At 47.6% G+C, this 19311-nt stretch overlaps 1 protein-coding gene and 1 long non-coding RNA gene across 4 annotated transcripts in view; both read right to left on the bottom strand.

Moving 5' to 3' along the window:
• Positions 1–18834, bottom strand: part of TMEM248 (transmembrane protein 248) — a 29841-nt gene extending 11007 nt beyond the window's left edge. The window contains exons 1-2 of one of the 3 annotated variants that reach the window (XM_047714509.1): positions 18705–18834; positions 459–635 (exon numbers count right to left, since the gene is read on the bottom strand). In XM_047714509.1, coding sequence (XP_047570465.1) covers positions 459–626 — 168 coding nt within the window. In that variant the 5' untranslated portion in view covers positions 627–635; positions 18705–18834. Of the gene's footprint in view, positions 1–458; positions 636–11195; positions 11264–13865; positions 13888–18704 lie in introns of those variants that run through there. The other 2 variants (XM_047714510.1, XM_047714508.1) reach the window with 2 other exon arrangements.
• Positions 3831–8628, bottom strand: LOC125091086 (uncharacterized). The gene is made up of 3 exons (XR_007124579.1): positions 8608–8628; positions 7124–7125; positions 3831–4325 (listed from the first exon to the last, which is right to left on the bottom strand). It is a non-coding gene; the product is annotated as an uncharacterized LOC125091086 (long non-coding RNA).
• Positions 18835–19311: the final 477 nt, after the last annotated feature.

Below are 19311 nucleotides of genomic sequence, written 5' to 3'. Positions count from 1 at the left end.
AGCTTTCTTTTCTTCAGTGTCCCTTCTCAGGCAACGGAAAAGCACTCAGTACAGCTACTAAAACTCCGTGATGACATATGGCTTCAAAAGAACAAATGTTTACAGTTTTTTAAAATAGCAATTAGCTAATTCGAAACTTTAATAAATTTGTGATGATTTATTAAGTTAATAATAGCAAGCATGTTAGTCCTCTATGTCCTTGACACACGCTACAATATACTTCCAAAACGCACGTGTCATTGCTGAAGCAGTCTAACTGAAGCTGGTGCCATTACTTAAATCAACGGTTGTCTGACTAGACACAGTCACAGTGAGCCACAGGGAGATGGAAGACGGATGCTGGGAAAAACGCTGCTTTCTCACTGCGTTCGAAGGAAAGGTGTGTGGAGAGCCCAAGGCTGTTCCCTTACTGTGTAAGGTCTGGCCAGCCCGAGAGGAGGACTTGGAACATACGATACCTCCGCCATTTCCGGGGACTTAATCTCCTTGATTTTGAAGAAATAGCCCAAGGTCAGGAAAGCTATCGCCATGGCGCTGACACTGATCATGAAGACCACGAGGGGCGGCCGACTGCTGATGTACAGCTTCAGGTTCTCCAGGGGGTTGATGCTGAACATTATTCTCATCAGCTCCACCTGAAAGGGACGAATCATTAGACTCATGGACCGTCTCGCACAAAGAAACCCTATGATCCCCACTGTTGGTTCCGTCCCTGGTGCTGGGCGCGTGAGGAGGTCACTCACTACGGAACTTGAGAAATGTCGGATCACAAAGCTACTGCAAAGACTAGAAGGAAAAACACTAAAGTGAACTGTCACTATGTCACAGTGGTAAGATCTTAAAAGCTACGCATTTTGGGGCGCCTGGGTGGCTCAGTGGGTCAAGCCTCTGCCTTTGGCTGAGGTCATGGTCCCAGGGTCCTTGGATCGAGCCCCACATCGGGTTCTCTGCTCAGCAGGGAGCCTGCTTCCTCCTCTCTCTCTGCCTGCATCTCTGCCTGCTTGTGATCTCTGTCAAATAAATAAATAAAAAATCTTAAAAAAAAAAAAAAAGCTACGCATTTCTCTTCTTCCGTCTGAATCTTCTAATTATTCCATGATGAACACCTGCTGTTCCCATAAGGCCCACTGACAACAGCACCAGCCGTTTTTCACTTAAGGTAACGCTGAAGGAGGTCCCTAACACGACACAAACACAGGCCAACACGCACAGAAAGCAAGGGAGGATGTGCTCATTCCCTACCACTGGAAGGTTCAACATTCTGCCCTGTTCCCTGCCATCCTCACGCCCATCCCAGCAACTGGCACGGAGAGACACGTAATAAATGTTTAACTGAACCACTTCCCTGCTTAACGCCCCCCTGAGGCTTCCCACAGGGCCTGGGAGAAGATGAGGGACCCACATGGCGCACAGGTTCCATGTTCCAGAAGCCCTACCAACCTCAGTGACCGTAGGATCGGCAACTTCCGTCCTCCCTCACTGGGCTCTGGCACTGGCCTTCCGATCTCCTAGGACCAGCTTGTCACTTTGTGCAAGGAAGTCAGCAGGGACTGACCTGGGGACCACACTGGCCCTGCAGATCAGTTTGCGGATCGGCCTTCCTAACAATACTGGCTTCCAGTCCGCGAACCTTCCCACTTACTTCGGTTTTCTCTAATAAACAACTTTTGTAGCTTCCAAAGTATACCTCTATACTTCCTTTGCCAAATGTATTCCTAAGTATTTTATTCGTCTTAGAAATTCTGAATTTCCTATATGAAGCCATTTCCCCTCAAATCTCCACATGCTTACTCTTTTTTTTTTTTATTAAAGATTTTATTTATTTGACAGAGAGAGAGAGAGAGAGATCACAAGTAGGTGGAGAGGCAGGCAGAGAGAGAGAGAGAGGAGGAAGCAGGATCCCCACTGAGCAGAGAGCCCGATACGGGGCTCGATCCCAGGACCCTGGGATCACGACCTGAGCTGAAGGCAGAGGCTTTAACCCACTAAGCCACCCAGGTGCCCCTGCTTACTCTTCTTAAAGTGCAGGTTTCCACTCAGCGGTCAGCCAGCCCCTCAGAGAGGCCTTCCCTGACCACCTGAGCCCACGCCTCTTTCAGACGTTCAGTACCGGTCGAGAGGACAATTAGCTCTGTACTGGTTTGCTGTCTCTCCCTGCTGGTCTCTGAGCTCCGTGATGGCAGAAATCTTGCCAATTTATTTTTTTTAAGATCTGTATGTTTTAACAGATATTGCCATATCACTCTTTTTTTAAAGATTTTATTTATTTATTTGACAGAGAGATCACAAGCAGGCAGAGAGGCAGGCAGAGAGAGAGAGAGGAGGAAGCAGGCTCCCCGCCGAGCAGAGAGCCCGAAGTGGGGCTGATCCCAGGACCCTGAGACCATGACCTGAGCCGAAGGCAGAGGCTTAACCCACGGAGCCCCCCAGGTGCAATCTTGCCAGTCTTATTCACTGCTCTAGCCCCTGGTTCCTGGCCCCAGAACGGGAGCTAGCACACAACAAGCAATTCTATACACGAATAGACGACAACACTAAAAAAAGCAACTAAAAAAAAAAAATCTGTAACAGCTTTTAAGTTTGAGAGAAAAAGCTGCATCAACTCGCCCTGAGAAGGAACAGCGACCACATGGGTGCAGTGAGCCAGGCGGTGTCCTCCCTCATCCTCACCAAGAGTCCTTTGAGATGTAAAATAACATCCTTTGTGCTCCTCCCAGAGCCACATCCCCCCGTGTTCCGTGTACTTTTACTACACACACACACACACAATTACTGGCACTGCACATGGAAACTTGTGGAACACGATACACTGACTATATTCTGTCGCTAGACTCATTTACAAGGTTGGAGCTTTATCTCTGCGGATCGCGTCTGCCGGATGCACCGGCTACCCCGTGTGCAAGTGCGGCTGAGCCCTGGGGTCCTCCCAGTTTCCCACACCAGGCCCTGCAGCTCGCACAAGAGGGGCCCTGGGCCACAGGGCAGGCCCCTGGGCCACGGGACCGGGTCACGCCACACAGCTCTCCAAGGAGGTCCTACCGGCAAGAGAAAGGCTCAGGCTAGTCCCCGACCTTAGGAGCAAGCTTACTGACTGGGACCAATAAGGTCGCGCGAAATGCTACCTCGTTATTTTTTAATTTTTATTTTTGTGAGAGAGCACGCGCGTGAGCGTGAGCAGGAGGGGGGCAGAGGGAGAAGCAGACTCAGCTGAGCAAGGAGCCCAGGGCAGGACCCTGGGATTGTGACCCGAGCGGAAGGCAGAGGCTTCAGGACTGAGCCCCCAGGCGCCCTCCTCACTATTTAAATTGCATCTCCCCAAACCGTTTCCACTGCTTTCTCGGCCATTCAGGCTCTTCCTAGGGAAACTGCCTCAGTCTTTCGGCTACTTACCAGCCTTTCGTCCATTTCTCACTAACGCTCAGGAGTTTTTATATTCTGGAGCCTAAGCCTTTTCCAGTTTTTCACGTTACACATAACGTAATGTACACATACGTTATGTATATGTTACATATATACGTATTATACATACGTATACATTATACCTGACGACTTCTGTGGACTTTAACACCGTTTATGGTACCTTTTACCATATGAAAGGTTCTTGTAGTTTTTCTTTTTCTTTTTTTTTTTTAAAGATTTTATTTATTTATTTGACAGAGAGAAATCACAAGTAGGCAGAGAAGCAGGCAGAGAGAGAGAGGAGGAAGCAGGCTCCCTGCTGAGCAGAAAGCCCGATGTGGGGCTAGAACCCAGGAGTCAGGGATCATGACCTGAGCCGAAGGCAGCTGCTCAACCCACTGAGCCACCCAGGCGCCCTCTTGTAGTTTTTCAACAACTCTCTTGATATATAATTTACATATAATTCACCCATTTAACAGGTACAAACGAACTCACAAAACTGGGCAACCTTCACCATAATCAATTTTCAAACATGTTCATCATCTCATAAAGAACCCCCCACGCTTTGGGAGTAACCCCCATCCCCTCCGGCCCTAAGACCACCACTAACACAGCTTGTCTCTACAGATCTGCCCATTCCAAACACTGCACAGGAATGGACTTGCAGTATGTGGCCTTTGGTGACTGGCTGCCCTCCCCTATAACGGTGTTTCCGGGTTGGTCCGTGATGTCCCATGTATCAGTACTTCCTGCCTTTTGGTTGCCAAAAATATTCCACTGTATGAAATACTTTATTCATGTATTTTGCATATCTACGCGTCAGCTGACAGACACTGTTTCTACCTTTCATCCACTATAAGTCAAGTTGCTACGAACATGCATGTGTCATTTATTGTATGGACACAGGTGTCCACTTCTCCCGGCTGCTGTCTGTCCTACATACCCCAAGAGTGGCATTGCTGGGTCATGTGGTAACCACATGTGGTAACCACAGGTTACCTGCCGGGTTGTTTTCCAAAGCAACTGCCCCACTCCGCATTCTCACCGGCTGGATAGTGAGTGCTTTTCCCCACCGCATCACCCACACTTGTCATTGCCTTGTTCATTACTGTCACCTTAATGGGTGTGCAGACCACTGTGTTGTGGTCTGCATTTCCTTGATAGCTCTGAGTTCTTGATTCTAATGTATTTATCACCCTTTTCCTTTTACGATTATGTGTATGCATACATTATTTACTACTCTTTCATTATTTTCCTCTTCAAGTCTTATAGTTTGACTTTTAGTCTCTTATCGACTTGGAATTGATTTGGGATTCCAGAATCTAGTAGGCTTCTGGTTTAATCTTTTTCGATATAAGAGGCCAATTACCCAATACCATTCACTGAAGATGGTTTTATACTGAACATGGATTTCCCATGGATTTAGAAGGCTACCTCTCATACACACGAAGCTCCCAGATGAATGTGGGTTTGTCTCCAGGCTTTTCCAATGTCCCATCATGGTGTCTGCATCTCCCCACCTTGGTACTGTTTGAAATCTTGCCATCTAATACAAGAAGTCTAACATTTTACTTTTATTCAAAATCGTCCGAGCTCATCTTGGTCCTTTACTCTGCTGTATGAATTTTAGGTCCTACCTGTAAAGTTCTCAGGAAAATCTAGTTGAGTTTTAAACTGGAACTGTACCAAACAGACTACTAATTTGGGGAAGAAATGACATCTTTATAACACTGAGGTCCCCAGTCTCTGAACAGAATCTGTCTTAATTTACTTGGGTTCATTTATCTTTTTCAGTAATTTTTAAAACTTCTTATGTACCTTATTAGACAGATTTAAAAAATACTGATTCATGCAGCTATCATTGACAGCATTTCCTAAAAATAACGTTTCCTACTGTTGATGTATATAAAAGCAACAGGCTTTGGTACACTGATCTCATTCCAGACACACCGCTGAAATCTTTTAAATCCTAACTAGGTTATTTGTAGCTTCTCCTGGATTTTGTGTAGACAGTCACATTGCAAACTAGTAAGTATTTCTTCCCTTCCAGCCCCTATTTATTTTTCTTACAACTTTGACTAAAATCTTCAGTGAAATGATGAAGTGGCAACAGCCGATTCCTGCCTTTAAAAGGAATGCTTCTAAATGTTTCAGTATTAAATACCACGTATGTTAAAGGTTTCTGAAAGAAAACCCTTGCCAGGTTAAGAAAGTACTCCTCGGGGTGCCTGGGTGGCTCAGTGGGTTAAAGCCTCTGCCTTTGGCTCAGGTCATGATCCCAGGGTCCTGGGATCAAGCCCCGCATCGGGATCTCTGCTCAGTGGGGATCCTGCTTCCCCCTCTCTGCCTGCCTCTCTGCCTGCTTGTGATCTCTCTGTCAAATAAATAAATAAAATCCTTAAAAAAAAAAAGAAAGAAATACTCCTCCATGTCAACCACGCAGAGACTTTCCTTACAAATAGGAGTTACATTTTAATGATCCCTTTCTCTGCAACTTCTTATCAACTTTTTCTCTTTGATCTGTTGACATCAACTATATGCTGACATTCTCATGCTAACTCATATTTGTACTCCTTGGATAAACTTAACATGATTGTGATTTTTTAAAACTACATGACTGGTTCATGTCTGCCACATTTTATCTGGACCTTTTAATTTCTATTCGTAAGAGATAAGAAAATGATCAGCCATGATCACGCTCTCCTTGACTAGTAGGACTAAGTCATCCCAGTATCACGAAATTAACTGAATTATCTGGACATGCATTTTCTAAACTGTGTATAAGATATGAATCTGTGGGTAAGATATGTATAAAATATGAGTTTTTATTTCTTAGAATCTTAACAGAACTTGACCAAAAAAAAAAAAAAAAATCAGGATTCACCATGTTTTTCTTTGGCTGTTCGTCTGGGGGCTGTCGTAACTGCTTCACCAGGGCTTCAACTGAGTCAGTTCTGATAAGATGTGCTACTCTAGGAAATTACCCATTTGATATTGGTTTTTAGTATTTCTAAGCACAGTATCATTCTGTGATTTGTTCACTTTTTTATTTACTTGTAGCTATGTTTTTTTCACTACAAATGTTCTTGTGTGTTTGCCTTCTCCTTTTTTTTTTTTAAGATTTTATTTATTTATTTGACAGACAGATCACAAGTAGGCAGAGAGGCAGGCAGAGATAAAGGAAGGGAAGCAGGCCCCCCGCTGAGCAGAGAGCCTGATGTGGGGCTCGATCCCAGGACCCTGGGACCATGACCCGAGCTGAAGGCAGCGGCTTTAACCCACTGAGCCACCCAGGCGCCCCTGCCTCCTCCTTTTTTAACCAACCTTTCCACAGCTGTACTGCACTGGTGTTTTCTAAGAACCAGTATTTGGTTTTGTAGACTGTGTCTAAATAATTCGCTTTCTATTTCAGTCATTTCTACATGTATTTTTATTATGTTTCTCCCTCTGCTTTCTCTGGGTTTACTCACAGAAACCCTTCAATTTCTTCAACTTCTTCAGTTGGAATCTTACCTCAAAATTTTTATTCTTTTCCAATGTAATTGGAATTGCATTTCAGAAAACAAATTTCCCTCAACATACTCCTTCTTTACCTCAATTATGGTCATGGCCTCACCACGACCACCAACCGAACCCACTAGCTAATCCTGTGGCTCTTCTTTCCGAAATCTCTCAGGCTCACCCACTTCCCCCACCGTCGTGTGAAGAGGTATCAGCCCTCCACAACTCTAAGAGCTCGACATCCACGAGCCCAGCGAGCATCTTTATACTTACACATTCCACATGTCCAAAACTGAACTCATCTGCCTTCCTGCCAATATGACTCTGCTCCCTGTATTCCCCACCTCAATCTGTAACTCTGGAAAACAAGCCAGACTGCCAGCGCCTTCCCCACTATATCCAATCAACTGCTAAGTGCTAAAGATTCTATTTCTTTACCATCTCTTACTTCCTCTTCGTCTCCACACTCCTCGGCCACTGCCCTTAGTTCAGGCCCTTATCACCTTTCCCTTGTAACTATTACTAAGCGTCTCAACTGGCTCTGCCTATACCAGTCAAATCATTCATCCTCCACATGCTGCGAGAGTGACTTCTCCAAATGTCAATCTAGTTGTGTTACTGCTGAACTCTCTCAGCGCTCCCAACAGCCAAGGGACAAAGTCCAAGCTCCTTAGAATGGCAGGCCACCGTGAGCTAGGTCTCGTCGACCTCTCAATGGTCTAACTGCTTGTAATTCCTGGAACACATCAGACAATATTATAGCTAGATGGGGGGGGGGGGTGATGAAACAGGTGACGGAAATTAAGGAGTACACGTGTCGTGATAAGCAGCAGGTATTAGATAGAAGTGGTGAATCACTACACCACACACCTGAAACTAATATAACACTGGGTGCTAACTAGAATTTAAATAAAAACTTTTTTAAAATTGGGCTCATTAAAATTGAGAATTTCTGCTCTATGAAACACACTGTTGAAAGAATGAGAACACAAGCAGACGAGGAGAAAATACTGCAAAAGACGTATATGTTACCCCAAATATACAAAGAACTCTTAAAAAAAAAAACACAATTTAAAAATTAGCCCCAAATAGTTATAAGATGTAAATAAATAAAGAAATAAAAATGAGCTCTTTACAGCTCAATAAAGAAGATTTACAGGTGGCAAATAAGTACATGAAGAGATACCCCACATCGTGGGTCATCAGGATATACAAATTAAAACAACAGTGAAATACCACCACACCTGCTAGAAGTGGCCACAACCCAGAACACGGGCAACACCAAATGCTGATGAGGATGTGGAGCAACAGGAACTCTCAGTGCTGACAGGAGTACAAAGTGGCTAACAGCCACGCTGGAAGACAGTCTGGTGCTTTCTTACGAAACTAAAACATACTCTTTTCCCCCAATATATTATTTATTTGTCAGAAAGAGAGAGAGAGTGCGCACAAGCAGGGGTAGCAGCAGGCAGAGAAGCAGGCTCCCTGCTAAGCAAGGAGCACGATGCGGGACTCGATCCCAGGACCCCTGATCACGACCTGAGCTGAAGGCAGAGGCTTCACTGACTGAGCCACCCAGGCGTCCCAATTAAAACCTACTCTTACCCATAAGGCCCAGCAACTACACTGCTTGGTATTTGCCCTCAGGAGTTTAAAACTTATGTCCACATGGGGACGCTAGGGTGGCTCAGTCCATTAAGGGTCGACTCCTGATTTCAGCTCAGGCCACGATCTCCGGTCCATGAGACTGAGCCCCACGTCAGGCTCTGTGCTGGGCACACAGCCTGCTTGGGATTCTCTCTCTCCCTCTCCCACCCCTTAAAAAACAAAACAAAACAAAAACTTCTGTCCACACAAAAATCTGCACATGGATCTTTATAGGTGCATTATCCATAACAGCCACAATTTGGAAGCAACCCAGATACCTTTCAGTAGGTGAATGGATAAGCTGTGGTATATCTAGATAGTGGACTATTTTATTTGGCACTAAAAAAAAAAGACCTATTCGGCCGTGAAAGGCAAGGGGGAAACGTAAATGCGTATGAATACATGAAGGAAGCCCATCCGAAGGCCACATACAGGATGATCCCAACTATATGACCTTCTAAAAAGGCACAACAATGGAGCCAATAAGACCAGAGGCTGCGGTGGGCGGGAAGTGGAGCACGGAGGATCTGTAGGGCAGTGAAAACACCACATGACATTATCATGGTGGACACAGGTCATTATAAACTTGTCCAGGGCACCTGGGTGGCTCAGTGGGTTAAAGCCTCCGCCTTCGGCTCGGGTTATGATCCCAGGGTCCTGGGACTGAGCCCCGCATCGGGCTCTCTGCTCGGCGGGGAACCTGCTTCCTCCTCTCTCTCTGCCTACCTCTCTGCCTGCTGTAAAATAAATTAAAACAAAAACAAGAACAAAAACCCTTAAAATAAATAAATAAATAAATAGATTTGTCCAAACCCCTAGAACATACAACACCAAACACAAGCGTTAATGTAAACTGCACTCTGGATACTAGTGACACGTCCACAGAGGTTCACCAATTGTAACAAATGTGTCACTCTGTCGGGGGGCAGGGGGCGGAGGATGCTGACAATGGAGGAGGCTGTGCATGTGTGGGGATAGACTGGTCTTGTACCTTCCTCTCAGTTTTGCTGTGACCCTAAAACTACTTTTAAAAACTTGAGTATAGGGCACCTGGGTGGCTCAGTGGGTTAAAGCCTCTGCCTTCAGCTCAGGTCATGATCTCGGGGTCCTGGGATCGAGCCCCGCATCAGGCTCTCTGCTCAGCGGGGAGCCTGCTTCCTCCTCTCTCTCTGCCTGCCTCTCTGCCTACTTGTGATCTCTGTCAAATAAATAAATAAAATCTTAAAAAAAAAAAACCAAAACCTTGAGTATTTTAGGAAAAAGAAAAAAAAAACGAGTATTTTTTAAAAAATAAAAATCTAGAAATGGCATTACTTAGGTTAAGAGTCATAAGATTCAGAAACAAAAACATCAATAATAACTTAGAATTCGGTAAATTTAAAGTTGGAAGCCTCTTCTGTATGCTTATAAAGTTTATTAAGAACAAGAACAAAATCTGAATCATATACAAACTTAAACAGCTGAAACTACAATTATGAAACATCTAGAAAAATAGAAAAATCTAAAATAAGCTTTTAGAGAAAACTAAGTCATTAAAACCATGTCACACCAGAATGTAAACACTTAGATAAATATCAGCATAAATACCTAAAAATTAACAAACAACTTCCACATAGCTCATTTAATTAGAGAAAGTTCCAGAGTAGGCCAACTGTATTTACTAAAAAGTAAAAGCTTTATTATTATTTATTTATTTTCTTTTTAGAGAGCACGCGTGAGAATGAGACGGGAAAGTAGCAGAAAGGACGCGAATCCCAAGCAGGCTCTATGGCCAGCATGGAGCCCTACAATGTGGGGCTCGACCTCACAACCCTGAGATCATGGTCTGAGCTGAAATCAAGAGTCAGACACTTAAAACTGAATCACCCAGGTGCCTCAAGCTTTTAAAAAACTTTTTAATAAAACAATGAAAAGTCCAAATATTTCACAAACTTAAAATTCCTTTCCTACAAGCATTTTCAAATACAAATTTAACAAAAGCTAAACAAACTTATTTCTTTGCCAAAAAAATGACAAGAACATTTCTGTAACCTTCATCATAGTACGTGTCACTAATTAAAGAGTAAGTTAAGCTCTGTACAGGGAAACGAAAAGTAGATCAGAGGGAAGGCACACTATCCGACCCCCTCCCCTAAATCCATCCCAACTGTAATTAGACTTTCGCAAAGATAAAGAGAGAAACCGCCAGGGCTTGTGATGCTGCCTCTTGGCAAAGTTTAGGCATTTAAGGTACCAGAACACAGCCAAAAGGCAATTTCATAAGCACGTGATTCAAGTCTACTGGCAGAGCACCTAGAGCTCCAAGACAAGTCCAACACCAACACTACACATCAAGTGGCAATTTAAGTAGACAAAAGGCTAAGATTACTGCGGAGTTCCCTCAAGCAACCTACAAGTTAGGAGAAACAACAGTCACTTTAAAAGGGGAGAAAAAGGGCTGTTAATCTCACTAGAGACCAGCTTGGCCACACGCATCAACAGCATTAAAGCCTAGCACACTCCTACCTCTGCTATGTTACTTCTAAAAACTTCACCTGAGAAAATACTCCTTGCTGAAACCAAAGATTTAACTAACGCAGTTCCCTCAGGAGTGTTTAAAATGGTTAAAAAAAAAAGAAAAGAAAAGAAAAGAAAAGCCAGCTACCCAACAGCAGGACAATGGTTACAGGAGGATATACTCCCAGCAGAAACACCACGGTCATCAGACACCCAGGACCTGCGGTGACACACACAGAATGAGGCTCGGCAGGTTTAAGTACGAGAGTGTGTGTGCGCCTAAGCACCCACGGCGGGGAGAAAAGACAGCCTACCCTCAAACCGTAACCAGTGGCGGTTCGCTCTAGCTGGTGAGATTACATACATCTTCTTTTTAAAAAATTTCCAAATGAGGGGCGCCTGGGTGGCTCAGTCAGTTAAGTGACCAACACCTGGTTTCAGCTCAGGTCCAGACGTCAGGGTCGTGAAATCGAGCCCCGCACTGGGCTCCCGGCTCAGCAGGGAATCCACTGGATACTCTCTCTCCCTCTCCTTTTCCTGCTCAGGCACGACGCACTCTCACATAATAAATAAATCTTTTAAAAGATTTTCCATAATGAGTATGTATTCTCTTTGTAATAACTTCTAACAATAAAATTTATATATATAATCCCCAATAGATCCTGCTGCTCTCATGGCCAAAATAAAAACTTTATTAAATCTTAATTCTATTCACTTTCTTCATTAATAAAGGCGATGGGGTGCCTGGGTGGCGCTGTCGGTTGAGAGTCCAACTCTTTTTTTTTTTTTTTTTAAGATTTTATTTATTTATTTGACAGACACAGATCACAAGCAGGCAGAGAGAGAAGGGGAAGCAGGCTTCCTGCCTGCTGAGCAGAGAGCCTGATGCGGGGCTTGAGCCCAGGACCCTGGGATCATGACCTGAGCCGAAGGCAGAGGCTTAACCCACTGAGCCACCCAGGCGCCCTGAGAGTCAAACTCTTGGTCTCAACTCAGGTCATGATCTCAGGGTCGTGTGGGACTGAGCCCTGAGTCAGGCTCCGTGCTGGGTGCAGAGGCTGCTTGAGAGTCTCTGTCCCTGTCCCTCTGCCCCTCCAGCTCATGCTCTTTCTCTCTAAAATCAGTAATTCTTTAAAAAATGATAAAGGTGATAAAAGAATAACATACCTTTTTTATACCAAACTAGAAAAAAAATAAATAGTAAACAGGATGGTCCTCTAGTATGTCCTGGTGCTAAAGAAAGGCAAAGCTTAACTCGCAGTGATCTGTACACAGAGGGTTCTGTAAGAAACCTCTATAAGGATACTCAGGTGAGGGGCGCCTGGGTGGCTCAGTGGGTTAAAGCCTGTGCCTTTGGCTCAGGTCATGATCCCAGGGTCCTGGGATCAAGCCGCACATCAGGCTCTCTGTATAGCAGGGAGCCTGCTTCCTCCTCTCTCTCTGCCTGCCTCTCTGCCTACTTGTGATCTCTGCCTGTCAAATAAATAAATAAATAAATATTTAAAAAAAATACAACACAGAATACTTAGGTGAGGTTCCTCTAGACCACCCACTAATGTGTGCTCCTGGGGCAGGTGGTGCCTAGAGGTCCTCCCGACAAGCATGGGCTCCTCCCCAGGGCAGGGCAGCAGGTGACCGTGAGCAGAGGGGTACTCAGGCCGGTAAGGTGTCTTGCAAGGCAGGAGAGAAGAGCGTCGAGAAGGAAGTGGTACTGAGAAGTGAGTAAGTACGAGGAGTAAGAAAAGAAAGGACATGAGTCTCTCTGTGCTCGAAAACGTGCTTCGTTGAACCTGAGCTTGCGTAATCCTGCACCTGGCAAGATCACTGGTGACCTTTAAAACCACTCTGGCGGAGGGAAGTCCAACAGGAAGGAGAGAAGAACACGGATGAGGAGACAGGCAACAGGTGCGCACCAGCGCTTCAAATGAACGGATAAGCGACAGGGTCAGGAGAAGTGAAGACATGGACAGAAAGGAGCTACTCCAACAAGAGGGCGGCCCAAGGGACCAGGCAGCGGCAGCTGAAATACGCCACTGTGCATCTGGGTTTAGCATCTTATTAGAAAGAAAAGAAACTGACACTGACTGTCAGGTAGCGAGCCCTTCCAGAGGGTCTCCCTCTCTCCAAGTATACCACAGAGCTACTTGCTCAAGTTTAAAACTACAATCTAAAACCAGAACCTCGATCTGCTAAACCACTACCTGTGACCCAATCAAAAAGTTCACTTTACGTGAAAAAAACCGCTGTTCATCTTCAACCAGGTTTTCGGCCTCAAGCTAAATGGGAATTTCCTTACATGTCTCCTATAAACTCATGTCCTTTTCTACGTTTGGAAGAGACCGGGAGTTGGGGCGGGGGACGGGGCATGCCAAAGCGACAATGTGGGGGGAGGCTTGGAGGGCCTGTTCTGCGTGCCCGCCCCAGGAAACACCCTGCTCTTGTGCTAGGGGAAGAACCGGAACTCACCTGGATGAGGGAGACAGGCCCGCTTCGAAGGTAAAAACTGAAGCAGCATTTCTCAAATATCCTGAGCCTACCAAAGAGCATTCATGGATAGGACACCAGATCATGCAACACTTGGCAGAGCTGAAGACACTTGCTGGCTTCAAAGAAACCCTGGGCGACCTCGAGCACCCAGCTACCATCCTCACTCTGCTCGGAGAGCGGCTGCAGCTCAGCCTCCACCCGAAGCTCACGGCTGGGCCTCTGCGCAAGGCAGACACACTCATTCCCAGGTTCCCGTCACATTTCCGTACTGATCTCCCACCCCAGCTCTAAACAGCCACCCTCCGAAGCCCTCTACTGAGCTAACCCACGGGTACCGGGAGCCGACCGGGTCCAACCTCATCCGCTTTCGCCAAATCAGCTCCTCCTCCCAGACAGACACAGCCATCCCCCCGGTGACCACTGCCAGCCCTGCCAGCCGTTCCTGAGTCTCTCCCTCCCTCCCACAGTCACCGTCTAGCAGTTCCCACCTTGTAACCTCGCTCACGAGCAGCTGCTCCCCCTCCCCAGACACCGCCTCCTTTAGCCAAACGGAAAGCCGCAGGTACCTGCTCGTGTTGCCTCTCCTTTCCATGGTATTTGTGCCCTGCCCACCCCTGACGGGCACCGCCTGACTCAGAGCAGGTGCTTAACGTAACATCGAACACCACTGCCCACTTTTCACGTGAGTGGCACACGGTTCCAGGAGTCCTGCACATACTGTGTACGTGCCCTACAACATCTGTATTGCCCAGAAGAGGAAATTAAGGCCTAAGTCAGTCAGCTAACTTACCCAAGGTCATACAGTAGGAAATGAACCAAGACTCAAATCCAGTCCACCCCCAGAGCCAGCGCATTAACCAGTAAGCACAGTGCGGCCTCCCAGTACATGTTACGGATGTGGATAGAGTCAAGTCAACCCCCATCAAATGAGGTACAAACCGAGGGTACACATAAAACTTTGCAGTTAAGACATCAGTAGCGATACGAGCGAGAGCCCTCTCATTAAGGGGACATGAGGAAGGCAGAAACCAGACGAGCAAGGGTTAAGGAGAGAGTATCCTGTCTAACGGCGACTACCTACAGCATGCCTTGTGCCAGACACCACGCCAAGTGCTCTACTCACGTTGTACTTCTTAATCCTACAACAATGCTAGGTAGATCCTACTATCCTGATTTTACAGAAGGGGAAACTGAGTCAAAAGAGGTTAAGTAATTTGTGCAAGGTAGTAAGTGGCAGAAACACTCTGACTTAATTCATCCAAGCCCAAAAGCAGTGTCATCAATCACAATACCAGGATTGATAAGTAGGCTTCAAGTCCAATGTCAAGTTGAAAAGAAACAAAATTTTTTACAGGCCACGGATATATAAAATGTTTTTAGTCATGGAATTCAAAAAGCACAAAACCGACATTTTTGAAGTTTAAAATGGTGAACTTACTTTCTATCTCTAGAAACAAGGCAATTCATGTCTCAAAATGCTCATCCATTAGAGTACAAAGCAAAGATGAGTAGAATTTTGTCAATGGTTTGTTTCTCAAGCTAATATAATTCAGTGTAGAAAAGACTTTCACCATAACTCAAAAGCTTAAATGATCAAAAGAGAAATTACAACAGAAAGCATAAAGTTTTAGTTGCTAAATGTGCATTTTAGGCAACACCGGTACTCAAAGACAAAAAGGAAAGGAACAACACAGGCTGATGTAATTACGTTTGTAAGCAGACTTACTTTCAAAATTCAGACTCAGGCTGTACTTGTACTCACTTATAGTTAATGAACGCATGGCTCCATTTTCAAAGTCATAATGTAAAATCACTGTAACCTCCAACATGCCCCTCTCCCTTTTTTAAAAAATTAATTCACCATGTTCCAGAACAGAAAATAATTTATCTTTGTTCTTTAATATTTTTAAACTGCTGACCATCTTAAAAACTGAATTAAAAGTATCCCCACATCAAAGTTTAATAACTTGGGAGTTTAATTAACAGATATTAAAAAAATAAATCATGAGTGATGACAAGATTAAATGACCACTAAACGTTCAATGCGAAATTATATTGTAACATCCAAATTCAGTGTAACAAGTGGGAGATACCATGAAAACAGCACTTTTAACCAACGAGCATAAAAGACCAACTGGCAAATGACCGTACTTTGCAGACTGTCATCGCCAAAGGCTTCTGTAGTCCCCAGGACTACACTGAGATCTGTAATTATACACAAACTACAAACCTCTGGTCAAATTTATTCAATTTGTACCAGGGAAAGAGAATTTAAAGATTTCCGTATTTATTAAAAATGGAAAATCAATTTGCTAAAAGCTCTCTTTCCTCCATTTCCTTTTTTTTTTTATCACTATGATACTGTGCTCGGTTTATTTTTTTCAAGTTTATTTAAATTCCAGTTAGTTAACAGATAGTAATAGTGGTTTTAGGTGTACAATATAGTGATTCAACACTCACATACATCGCCCAGCGCTCATCGAAAACAGCTCCTCAATCCCTACCACCTTTTTCACCCGTGCCCTCGCTCATGTCCCCCCGGTACCCATCAGTTTGTTCCCCATAATTAAGAATCTGTCCGTTGGTTTGCCTCTTTTTTCCCCTATGATCACCTGTTTTGTTTCTTAAATTCCACATATCATTTTTTATATTAATTGTAGTGTCATAGTAAGATACTTTTTAAAAAACCCTCTTACATGGCAACAGAATTCTGCGGCATCTTACTGACAAAAAAAAAAAAAAATCACGCAGATTGTCTGTCCCTGGACTAATGTCGTGCTGTGGCCCGCTAAAACCACTCTTTCTCAGATGCTCATCCGTAACGAGGAAGCAGAGCAGTGGGTAGAAAGGGAAGAGTCGTCTAAAAGAAGCATTAAAAAGTCAAGAGAGTGCAGTCCTGAGCAACGCTCAAAGAAAGGAGAAGGCTGAAGTCAGTGGGGTCCCGAGACTGGTTGCAGCGATGCGAAGCAATTACAGGGCGTCCTCCTTGAAGGATACTGGGTCAGAGAAACCGCAGGTCTGGGAAGTGAACTGATGTCAGTGAAAAAGCTCGGGAAAAGCGCCGTCCATCACCCGGCTGTAGCCAGAGCGGCAGAGACCACACCAGAGCTGTGTTCTCACAAACTCAACACAGGCGCGGAAACATCGTGCAGACACCAAATCTAATTTCCTGATTGCTAATACCAGACAGAAATCACCATCAGCATCTTTTTCATGGTCTTTAAAATAAGTCACGCACCGCTTTGTGTCACTGGCGGCATAAAAGAACAAAAGAAACCCACCACGGGAAAACAAGTCTTTAGAACCCAGAAATCTACCAGAAGCCAGACTGCGTAGCCTCGGCTTTTTTTGTCTTAGAAAAGCATTTAACTGGCGCACCTGGGTGGCTGAGTCAGTTAAGCGTCCAACTCTTGATTTAAACTCAGGTCATGATCTCAGGGTCCTGGGATGGTGCCTAGGGTTGGGCCCCACGCTCAGCGGGGAGTCTGCATGAGGATTCTCTCCCTCTCCCCCTCCCAAATAAACAAATCCTAAAGAAGCAGAAGAGAAGAATTTAACTCTTTTTTAAAAAAAGATTTTATTATTTATTTGAGAGAGAGAGAGCAAGAGAAGAGGGAGAGTCAGAGGGAGAAGCAGACTCCCTACCAAGCAGAGAGCCCGATGCAGGACTCCATCCTGGGACTCCAGGATCATGACCTGAGCTGAACCCAGGCACCCGAGAAGCATTTAACCCTTAACGGACTTCGGAGGCCAATGACTGCAGGACCCCACTGTCCAGCTACCTAGTCTGGGTGCTGTTCTATTAACTGGCCCTTGCTTCTCCATTTCACGGGTTAATTCTGAAAGACCCAAATGCTCCAGACCCCCTGAGGTCCACCTTAAAAGCCACTTCCTTTATGACACTTAAGCATAACAAAGTCATAGGGCAACTGCAGCCGCCACTTACTGCTCTAAGCATGTTCCCTGCGGGCAGAACTATTTGCAGGTCTGGTCTCTCTTCCCTGCAGCTGCGGCAGCTGCAGCCCAAACAGAGGGTGTTCCCTCAGCATCTGGGGATCTCAGAACCCTGGCGTGGGTGGCAGCCCCCACTTCCAGTCCCCCTCAACGAGGCCACAGCCATTCTTCCCACACCTCTACTGGGAAGTCCACACAGCGCGTCCTTGTGCAAGAGAGAAAGCAGGCTTGGGGTCACGAAGTACGTCTCCGCTGCACAACAGGTCAATTCCTTTTCTTACACGGGGGAAGCGCGAAGGTGTTCAAGCAGCTGCACACAGACAGCTCGCAAGTGCTCAGACCCCGAGGGAACCGGAGAACTCTGGGGACAAACCCATTTATGAAACATTCGTCACCCAATCATCCAAGTCCGGCGCTGGGATTCCCTCCCACCTGCTCCCACCGCGGCTCACCTTCGAGGCAGGAGCACAGCAGCTCGGGAGGAGCCGCAGTCTTTCCGCTGCGGAGCGGGCTGCGAGGGAGCCCCCACGCGTCACCGAGGGCTCGGCCTGCCGCTGACAACCCCGGCGCAGGCCCCGGGCCCCGAACGGAGCCCCTCACCAGCTGTCCCCGGCTCTGCTGCTCACAGATTCGAAGCGGCCCAGCAGGCTCGGGGTTACCGCTCACGGTGCTTACCCGGAGAAACGAAACTACGCGCCTCCAGATCACCCCGCGGCCGCCCCTGAGTTCATCAAAGTGCGCGTGAGGCCGGTCACCCGCCGCCCCGGGGCAGCCACCGAGCCCTCGACGCGCAGTGCCAGCGCTCCGTTTCCGCAAACCCGCGTCCCCTCCCGTCTTCTCTCGCGGACGCTAATTCGCGGAGGGAGCGGGGACGCCGGCACGACCCCGTCAAACACGGCCACCACCAAACGCGCCCGCGCCGAGTCCAAACTGTCCAGGCCTCGGGTGCGTGCGGGGAGGTCCCGCCCTCTCGAGGGAGGCGGGCACCCCTGCTCCGGGTGCGGGTGGCCAGCCGGCGGCGGGGATCGGGCCCAGGCCGGCGGCGCAGGCCAGACCCTGCCCGGGCGGAGCGACCCCCACCGCGACCCGGGCGGCGGCTGCGGCCCCGAGAGGCTGCGGGGACACCCGGCTAGCAGGTCCGCTCCCAAGCAGCGCGGTCCCCACTCGGCCCCGCGCTCGGCCCCGGCGACCCCGACCCCGGCTCCCCAGCCCCCGCTCACCCCGCCCCGGTGGGCAGCGGCGCGCCCCGGGCCCAGCCGGGCCAGCTGGTCGGCGGACGCCCGCGGCCGCTCAGAGCTCACTCGCGGCGGCGCGCGGCGGGCCCGGGGCCGCTCGGCACCATCCTCCCCGCCGCGCCGGGGGCGGCGTCGGGCTCCGCGGGGCCCAAGCGAGGCCCAGAGGCCAGTCCGGCTCACGCCGTGGCGACACAGACTCGTCTCCGGGTCCGGCAGCCGCGGTTTCCGGGTAGGAAAAAACGCCACCGCCAACGCCGCCGTGACCTCCGACACCGGGCGTCCGACGGCGGCTCGGCCGGGACAAGACTCCTCCGTCGCGAGCGCCGGAGACCACGCCCCCGTCGGGTCACGTGGCGGGGGCTTGCGTGCGAACACGGGAGCTGCGTGCGTCCCGACGTGAGCGCGCGCCGTGCCCTTCCCGCGCGTGGGTGTGAGCGCGTGTGCCCGCGTGTGCCCTGAAGGCGCGGGGCAGCGACGGTGTCATCTCCGGGGAGCCGAGGTCGCCCGCCCGCGCTGGGAGCGAGTCGTCCGGAGCCGCGATGGAGCCGGAGGGACTGCGGAGCGGCTGCCGCGTCCCCGGAGCGCGCGGAGG

This window comes from Lutra lutra, chromosome 18 (assembly GCF_902655055.1).
Source record: "Lutra lutra chromosome 18, mLutLut1.2, whole genome shotgun sequence".
NCBI lineage: Eukaryota > Metazoa > Chordata > Mammalia > Carnivora > Mustelidae > Lutra > Lutra lutra.
The sequence above is the reverse complement of the archived record's forward strand: the minus strand, read 5'-3'. Positions and strand labels throughout refer to the sequence as shown.